Source organism: Gadus chalcogrammus, chromosome 14 (genome assembly GCF_026213295.1).
Source record: "Gadus chalcogrammus isolate NIFS_2021 chromosome 14, NIFS_Gcha_1.0, whole genome shotgun sequence".
NCBI classification, from domain to species: domain Eukaryota; kingdom Metazoa; phylum Chordata; class Actinopteri; order Gadiformes; family Gadidae; genus Gadus; species Gadus chalcogrammus.
The window spans coordinates 6,095,692-6,105,522 of NC_079425.1; the positions used below are offsets into that span (position 1 = coordinate 6,095,692).

The 9,831-nt window shown below is 45.7% G+C and overlaps 1 protein-coding gene across 2 annotated transcripts in view; it reads left to right on the forward strand.

Moving 5' to 3' along the window:
- ccdc102a (coiled-coil domain containing 102A) overlaps positions 1 to 9,216 on the forward strand; it is a 25,745-nt gene extending 16,529 nt beyond the window's left edge. Inside the window, exons 7-9 of one of the 2 annotated variants that reach the window (XM_056608034.1) lie at positions 399 to 569; positions 1,705 to 1,808; positions 7,688 to 9,216. In XM_056608034.1, the coding sequence (XP_056464009.1) occupies positions 399 to 569; positions 1,705 to 1,808; positions 7,688 to 7,814 (402 nt within the window). In that variant the 3' untranslated portion in view covers positions 7,815 to 9,216. Of the gene's footprint in view, positions 1 to 398; positions 570 to 1,704; positions 1,809 to 2,640; positions 4,154 to 7,687 lie in introns of those variants that run through there. The other variant, XM_056608033.1, reaches the window with a different exon arrangement.
- Positions 9,217 to 9,831: the final 615 nt, after the last annotated feature.

The following is a 9,831-nucleotide window of genomic DNA, read 5'->3' on the forward strand; positions in this document are numbered from 1 at the left end:
GTTAAGGCCATCTCAAATTAACAAGGAAGGAAATCATGGCTTTCTATCTGATGGTCAGCGTTCACATTCGTTATGACGAATGAGAAATGGGCTGTTGGATTCTTTCCGTCGCTTATTGCCACCGTTATCGCAAGAGGCAAAACCGGATGTCTCGAGAACTCCCTGCACTGCACGACAATAAGGGCTGACCTCAGACTCCATCCCATCCCTTCTCCCGCCTATAATGAGCAGATCAGACTCATTATCTGCAGGATTGTTGCCTAATGGGTAGGGGCCTTAAGGCAACTTTGCTCAGGGCTTTATACTCTCAATCCCGAACCCAAGCCTCCCACCGTGTGTAATGTCTTCCTGATCCCCCCCCCCCCCCCCCCCCCCCTGTTTCTGTTTCTCCTCGACAGGAGCTGGCAGACCTTCGACACGTGCACGCCAAGATGAAGAAGCAGTACCAGGAGAAGATGGCCGAGCTGGCCCATGCCAACCGCAGGGTGGAAGGCCACGAGGGCGAGGTGAAGAAGCTGAGGATGAGGGTGGAGGAGCTGAAGAAGGAGCTGGGCCAGGCTGAGGACGAGGTAATGTGGAGTGCGAGATATAAAGACACACATGCCTGGAGCTAAGCCGTCCCCACATTAGGGTCGGCTTAGCTCAGGAGGTGGAGCAGTTTTCTTGTAACCAAAAGGTTGGTAGTTCGATCCCCAGCTCCTCCTAGCTGATTGTTGATGTGTCCCTGAGCAAGACACTTAACCCTAACTGCTCCTGACGAGCTGGCTGTCGCCTTGCATGGTTCACTCTGCCGTCGGTGTGTCAATGTGTGTATTAACTGATGTAAGTCGCTTTGGATAAAAGCGTCTGCTAAATGCCCTAATTGTAATTGGTTGCCTTTAGGTGTTGGAGATGATGGGGATGGGGTTTGTAGGTTGGGCTTGTGTTATGATATCTATGGGGGTTGACTATGGGGTTGAAGTCAGTTCTGTCTCATCTCTTGTGGTAAACCAGTGTTTTGAATCTGTCCTTTTCTTCAGTTATGAAGTGTTAAATTATGAAAGTTCACAGATCGTATGTGTGTTTTTTGGGGGCAAAACACCACCCAAACAAGATGACTCTTGTGTCAGTAGCTAACTCAAACTGTAAAGGCTGAAATGCTAGTAGGAAAGGATTGAAATACAGTTTTTGCTAGGAGAACGAAGCTTCCAAATCCTTTCTGATCCACGGGAAAGGAAAATAAATAGGGTCAAAATGTTTGCTAAACTTCTAAGACAACTTCTAATAAACACTCATATGGCCAGAAGGCCTCAAACTCCTTTCAGGGAAAAATTGCTTATTAAAATCATTTCCACAGATGGTAAGGGATTCATGAAACAATTAGCAAGACACGATTTATCTCAAATAATGAATAAACTCCATTAAATCAAAAAAGTCCATGATAGAGCGAACTTTTCTTATTAAACCAACCAATACAGCTAATTACATTTTAAGTAAATGTATTGAATCAAAGTCTCTTCCCTTATATCCCATATCTAAACGTAATGGCTGCCTTCAAGTAGAATACACAGTACATGACTTGAATACACAAACAGTGGCATTACTATAAGATGCTATGCTGAGGAAGCATCAAGTATGATTATGTATCGTGGATTACAGCTTCCTCACTCAAGTAGGCACGGCAGTTGAGGAATAACTAAACTTAATGTATTTTCTGCCCGGTAGCTGGATGAATCTCACAACCAGACCAGGAAGCTGCAGAGGTCCCTGGACGAACAGGTGGAGCAGACGGAAAACCTGCAGGTGCAAGTGGAACATTTGCAGACCAGGTGAGAGTTGGTTATGGTCTCTCTCTCTCGCTCTCGCGCTCTCGCTCTCTCGCTCTCGCTCTCTGTCTGTCTGTCTGTCTGTCTGTCTGTCTGTCTGTCTGTCTGTCTGTCTGTCTGTCTGTCTGTCTGTCTGTCTGTCTGTCTGTCTGTCTGTCTGTCTGTCTGTCTGTCTGTCTGTCTGTCTGTCTGTCTGTCTGTCTGTCTGTCTGTCTGTCTGTCTGTCTGTCTGTCTGTCTGTCTGTGTCTATATGTCTCTCTCTCTAAGTCTATCTGTGTCTCTATCTCTCAGTCTATCTTGGTCTCTATGTCTCTCTCGCTAAGTCTATCTGTGTCTCTTCTCTCAGTCTATCTTGGTCTCTATGTCTCTCTCGCTAAGTCTATCTGTGTCTCTTCTCTCAGTCTATCTTGGTCTCTATGTCTCTCTCGCTAAGTCTATCTGTGTCTCTTCTCTCAGTCTATCTTGGTCTCTATCTCTCAGTCTATCTTGGTCTCTATGTCTCTCTCTCACAGTCTATCTTGGTCTCACTCTCAGTTGGCCTCTTTCAGTGACTAGGCTCACTTACTTACTCTACACTGCTTGTTTGGTGTGACAGGAACATTCTCATGTTGCCCATGCATGATCCTCAAAGTTATACAGGGAATATATTTGCCTTTGCAAGAGACATCAGCACGTTATTTTACACAAAGTCACACATGGCTCTCTCAAAGTTAGCGACGTTGTTAGCATTCTATTGTTATTCGGGTTATTAAGTGTAGCGTTTTTGCCTCTACAGAAGCATTACGTCCGCCCACATTTCAGGACTTTGCACTTCGGCGTGTTGCTTTTTCGCAGTGATCGACTACTGGCCGTTTCACGAGAGAAAGAAATATGGAGATGGCAGTACGCTGAAACCCACGATGGGACATCCATGAGTGCGCAGCATCCGGCCTCTCTGCCGAGTGGTTCATCATTGGGAAATCGATATTCAATGAACCCTCCGTTCTCTGAGCTATCAACTCACAAAGAAAATAATATTGTTCCTGGCAAGAGCATTGATCACGTTCGTACAGGAAGCGGCCGTACAATCATCAGATATATGGCTCAGGATTCAGGAGGGAGCCGTCGCCTTTCCTCGCTCAAAAATAAAAGTGAAGGGTGTGGTCAGCACTAGGAGATATTTGATGGCTTTCTGTATTGAACTGGGACCCATGAGCCGCAGACAAGGATGTCATTTTAGTTGATTCGGAATGGACGAGAACACAGAAAGTCATCGGAATTGGCGTCGCATTTCTGGTTCCGCCAATAAATGTGGCTATCTTTATAGGCTCAGCCCTGTAAGGCTTACCCAAATAAGCCCTGTTTTGTCCCCATGGCCTAGTAGCCACCGCCTCAATGAGAATGGAGACTGTGGTTTTAATGAATAGAAATAAATTTAGCGCCATTGATTTTCCATCCATCAATAAAACGATTTATCAAATAGGTGGCCGTTTCTTTCAGACGTATGCTGTGTCCTTCACCGCTTGCAGTAGCATTGATTTGTATCAAAGACCGGGAAACAGCTTACATTGAGGGAGGTCATCCTTTGACCGTTTGTAGTTGGTCCTTCAGAAATAGTTTCTCCTGTCGCTTGCTGCCTTGTCCATTCAATGTACTCCTCTCAAACAACAACATCCACCCGTGATTCAGCAGAAGGTCTGCAGAGTTCATATCTGATGCAATCTCTCCCTCAGAGGTAAGGATTAAGGAAAATAGTTTTAAGGAAAACTTTTGTGAATACAGTAGCAAGGCTTTGTTGAAATGAGTCTACTCTATACTTTGGCTGATTCACTCTTTAATCTCTTGACTTGGTTAGAGCTACCGTACTGCATTGATATAGGTTCCTTCCCTGGGACACTGGAATCCATCCAGGGATAGTATGGTTCTGAACGGGCCACGAAACGAGCAACAACACACCTCGTGTACCCTTTTTGAAATAGGTTGCAAGCAGCTAGTAAAACTGTCAATCATAGACACAGAAGCCCATGGGCTTGTTAGTGTACTGTGAGAAAAGTAAACTTAAAGGAACAGCGGATGTAGTTTTGAACCTAGTTAGTATCATAGACAAGCACAAAACCATGCAGGCAATTCGTTTGTGTGTGTATCTCTGTGTGTGTGTGTCTGTGTGTTGATGCTAAGCTGACAGGCTACTTGTAACTGTCAGGCTGACTGTGCATTTTAGCCTCTCACAGTTATCCCGTTGCTAGAGATTAGCTACATGTATATGTGTGTGTGTCTGTGTGTACACACGCTTGCATTTGAATGTGCATGTGCTATTGCCTGTCACTCAGTTCTTCAACTCATTTTATCCGCTTAGCACATTCCTTGCTTCCCTACTCATTTGCTTTGTCTCTCTCTCTCTCTCTCTCTCTCCTCTCTCTCTCTCTCTCTCTCTCTCTCTCTCTCTCTCTCTCTCTCTCTCTCTCTCTCTCTGTCTCTCTCTCCTCTCTCTCTCTCATCTCTCTCGTCTCTCTCGTCTCCTCTCGCTCTCTCTCCTCTCTCTCATCTCTCTCTCTCTCCTCTCTCCTCTCTCTCTCTCTCTCTCTCTCTCTCTCTCTCTCCATCTCTATCTCCCGGTCTCTCTCTTTCCCTCTTCGTCTCTTCATTATTTGGTCTGCTCTGCCAACCAACAGCCAATCACAGGGCTCCCAGCCCCAGGTTACCGTAGTAACAGAGAGCTCTCTGGTTGCAGTGCTCCTTGAAGGAGTGACAACGATGTCGGCATGGCAACGGCATTGGACACTGACATAGGTGTGTGTGTGTCTGTGTGTGTGTGTGTGTGGGGGGGGTAGTGTTTCTACTTATCTGCTTCTTATGTCCTCTGACTTCACTGGCATGACATATTATTATGTAGTGCTACTTTTATTTGCTAATTTATGGATTTGCTCTGCTGAAATGCACTCTTATTAAGTAAGAGTGTGCGTTTGGCTCGCTTTATATGATCCATGCGTATATGTGGGAGTGGGTCCACGTTTAAGGTACTGTTGTAGTCATGTTAATAATACATAAACCATACACACAGAGACACACATGTTTCCAAATTACATTGTACACGCAATGTTGAGAAGTTGTTTAAGAACACCGATATTTTAAACAGCTGTGGGGAATACATTTCACGGAGAAAAGTCATTTTTGTGTTACCTGGCAACCATTGATCTGATTTCATTTACTCAGAGAAACTTTGAGTTAATTCAGAATGATAAAACAGATTTTGATGCCTTAATGGACTGGCCACTTCAGATTCTGTAGGCACTTATCTGTGGTTGGTCCTCAGCATCCTCTCCCAGGGGGGGGGGGGGGGGAGAGAGAGAGAGAGAGAGAGAGAGAGAGAGGGAGAGGGAGAGGGAGAGGGAGAGGGAGAGAGAGAGAGAGAGAGAGAGAGAGAGAGGGGGAGAGGGAGGGGGAGGGGGAGGGGGAGAGGGAGAGGGAGAGAGAGAGAGACATTTAGATGGGTGGGAGGTACGGAACAAAGTTAACGAGAGAAGCAGATTGAAAACCTAAAGCGACTTGCTTCCTTGTTTCCATCCGAGTCCTCCATCTTCTCAGGGCCCATTAACAAACAAACACACCTTCACACCCACTGGACTTCCTTTTATGCATGAAGATAAATCCAGGCTAAATCCCTCAGGCGGGAGGAACACATTAAAGATAGACAGACCCCATGTCCCTCCTATTTTCCTCCCCGCTCTTTTCCATATAGAAACGTTTTGGACTGCATGCCCTTCAAACTAAAAGTACGCTGTCCTGTATGTCCCTCTCCTAACTTCGTGAAATCGGGTCTATCCAGAGAAAAAGCTGAATATCTGTTATTAAGGGAAAGGCCCTAGGGCTGTGGTTATAATGCTGAATATTTTTGGCAGAACTCTGATTACTTGGAAACCTCCCATTACTCTGAGAGTTCAGTTCGGTTCGGATGGCTTATTCCAAACTTGCATTCCTTATCTGTTATTATTTTAAAAGAATCGCGCAAACTGCCAATACAGCTGCTATCTCAGAATACAGGTGATTCCACAGGGAAGGGAAAAACAGCGGCAGCAAAAGATGACAAAAATAAAAAATGATTAAAACAAGAAATGGATGGAAGGCAGCGCACCAACCCCGGCGCGTCAGCGTGCGGTGTGTAATACGCGGGTACCCGGGAAGCGGGGCCTGGTTCAAAGTCAACTTGCAGCTGTCTCTCTGCCCGTCAGCTCCCTGCGCAGAAAAAAGCTGCGCCTCACTTTGTGGATCTAATTAGACCTTTTTTGTCCCACTGTGCAAAATGAACAAGGAACATCGGCTGCCTGGCGACAGGATCCAGCTTGATTTGTTTTCCTAAAGTCTCCACCACTCGTCCAATATAGTGGGCTTTGTGATTTGGTAATTGCCGCTCGCCGAAGGACACGGTCGGCGTAAATGTTGTTTGTTTTTGCTCGTTTTAGTTTTTCCCGCACACAGTTCCAGTCAATTGATCAAAAAGCAAACCTGGTTCTCCTCCAGCTCCCAGGTGTCTCCGGCGACGGGCAAATATACGGCCAATAGTGGAGAATGGAGATAACAAATCACAGAGCCCACCTGTGGCTCTTTGATCATCTGCTGGGATTTCACAGTGAATGCTCTGGGCTGAGCGTCACTGCCGTCTGCATTGTGATCGCTCAACATGGGTGTTATTAGACTGCACCGGGAAATTGGGGAGCCACACACAAACAAACACTTTTTGCAGCACTCCACAGCTCGGCTGACGAGGAAACCGGTCCGAACAAGCCTCATCCCGCTTTGACTTGTCTCATTGGATTGAAACGTGAAAATGGACTTGTGAAGTGGCCAGAACTTCCGGTTTTTTAAACTCTTTTAATAAATCCACTGTGATTCAACGTCAGCAATGTTCCCCCTGTCTGGTGTACCAGTGGATAATGACCCGATGGTCGTACCTCATTTGTATGGATGTGTGTACTCCCGTGTGTATGTGTGTGTCCTTACCCCGTACACAACAACACAGCTATGGATGAGTAATGAAGATTGAATAATGAAGACTGATGGGACCGTTGGCAGCATATGTTCACAATTCAATCCCTCACATTTAATGCGAAGGACAAAGAAATTGTTATGACAGCTTATTTTCCAATTTCTCATTCTGAGCCGAGCCATGAGCTACGGCCAAACCGCAGTAGCATCAAGCCCGGTATATATGACTTAATGCCACTGTCTAACAACGTGGGGCTGATCCTCTGTAGTCAGCGACGTCTGTTAGCCTCTGTAGTGGACCCCGGCTAGCTGACACTGGCTGGGCGAGATGGGACCACGCCCTTACTGCTGCCAAGTGTTGACCTTTTTAGAAATGTTAAATGTGGACTTGTAGTGGACACACACACACACACACACACACACAATCTGTCACACAACCTGTCTCAGTCTACCACTCGTTCACTACAGGTGCAGAAAGGAACATGTATGAGCTTTAGGATGTGTGCGTGCATAGAATACAGGCGTGTATACTATACAAGGAGAGAACGAATAAACAAGAGCTTTTGTAGTAATAAGGATAATGTTTTGTATTGGGATTTTTTTTGAAGCCCTTAAGATACTCACGACACAAAGAAATTCAACACATTTTTAAATCACATTTTAAAACACTGGGAAAAAAAGAGATTAATGAAGCATGAAATGAAATGTCAGAATAAAAGAAAGAGTTTGGGGGGAGCTCAACATCCAATGCCATTTTTTAAAGGGATTTCTTTGTTTTAAGAAAAAAAGGCTTCCTAATAAGTTGAACCGCAATGTCCATGATTATAAAAATGGAAATGGAGAGGGGCTCCAATGCCGAGGCGCCTCATTATAACGTCGTTAGGCTCACATGTGCTGCTTCTTGTACCCCCGCCCGCAGGATGCGGCGGCAGCAGCAGAACCCGGGACTGTTCGGGAAGATCCGCTCATCCCGCTTCTGTCAGGACAACCCGGACGGAGCCCACAGCGACCCGGACGAGGAAGAGGAGGAGCTGCAGATCCCATAATACACACACACAAACATATACACAGAACACTCGTGCACACACACGTACACAAATACACAGTGCAGACATGCCCACACACTGACGTGCACATCGACGCACTTGCACACATACGCAAACACACAAGCATGCTCACGCAGGCACGCACACACACACACACACACACATATACATAGTACGCACATTAACGCACATACACACATGTATATGCATCTACGCACACGCACACCAACACACAAGTAAGCTCATGCACAAACAGATGCAAATAGGTGCACACATACATATACATACACACACACATTTATACACCTATGCACACACACACACACACACACAAACACACCTACAGGAAGGGTCCACATCAGCAACACACACAAACACATACGAGCACCAATCCAACTGCACACACACACTCACACACACCTTTATTTCAGCAAACAGAGGGTTAACCCTCCCTGGGTCCGGACACGTCTCCGTTGAGTGTTAAAGCATTTAAAAGATGGCTCATGAAAGAAAAATGTGATGTTCAAGTGAGCAAAGATACGCACGCAAAGGGTATTCCAACTGGTGGCTTTCTAATGGACACTTAGATGGACACGGACAGGACAGCCACTGTAGAAGACGACATTCCTGCCCAGAGCAGACACAGGGTCACTCATGTACATACTCCTTCGTACCTCATCAGTATCACCATGCACACACCTGTCTGGTCACCTGTCTGCTGCTGTGTCTCAAAGACACAGTAGCACCCTGTCCCCCCCCCTCCCCTGACATCTCCACCTCCTCCTCCACATCACTCATCGGCACAAACGACGACAGAGAAATCTGCCTTTTTTCCCCACAGAGATTCATCGTCCAGGCCTCCAAAACCAATGACGTTGTGTCCTCCTCCTCGTATACCCAATCCTTCAGGAGTGAAGAAACAGGAACTATTTGGGTGGGTTTTCATCACTCTATTGCCCAACCCCAAACCCCAACCCCGCTCAAATCAATTATCTATGACTGTGATGAAAATAATTATTTCTCCAAACTAGAACAATAATAGTAATGAAAAAATCGGTTGGATGTGATTTATTATGCATCATCGCTAACAGGGATGCAGCTGTTTGCTCCATGCAGCATTTAGCAGTGAAAAACATTTGCACCAGGGCTATCATAAAACCATCAAGATAACGGATCATGCAATGTCAGTTTCTCATCTTGTCGCCTCATTCGGTGATAGGTTTCTGCTGTCTTATAATGAAAATGCTTGGATTTCATTTGATTATCTTTTATGATAAACAACAGCAGCGAAATGGCTTCGACGGAATCAAAAAAGGACAAACGGCTCCAAGTTTGATATGTGAAAAGATTTGAATTACGGTAAAATGGCTGACATTTTCCTGTGTATATGTGGCAGGGGGGGGGGGGGGGGGGGTGCATTGGCCTTCATTCCCTCAGCCTCAAATCTCGTGAAGAGGACCAAGATTTTATACTGTGTAGGACATTGTACACTATTTATGTTACTGTTCATTTTGTTATTATCATAGTTTTTATAAATGATATGCACCACAGTTGTGTTTCTTGTTGTTGTAATATCTCTATAAATCTTGATTGTAGAAATCGATGGCCATGCGTGATGTTTATTTGTGTGTGGCATGCTTATGTGTGTGTGTGTGTGTGTGTGTGTGTGTGTGTGTGTGTGTGTGTGTGTGTGTGTGTGTGGGTTGGTGTGTGTGTGTGTGTGTGTGTGTGTGTGTGTGTGTGTGTGTGTGTGTGTGTGTGTGTGTGGGGGGGGGGGGGGGGGGGGGGGTGTGTGTGTGTGTGTGTGTGTGTGTGTGTGTGTGTGTGTGTGTGTGTGTGTGTGTGTGTGTGTGTGTGTGTGTGTGTGTGTGTGTGTGTGTGTGTGTGTGTGTGTGTGTGTGTGTGTGTGTGTGTGCCGGGGCCCAAGCCAGTCAGATGAAAAAGTTTCAACTTCTGACCAATGTAGACACGCATGCCACACACACATGCTTTTAGTGCAACACTGTAATGATTTTGG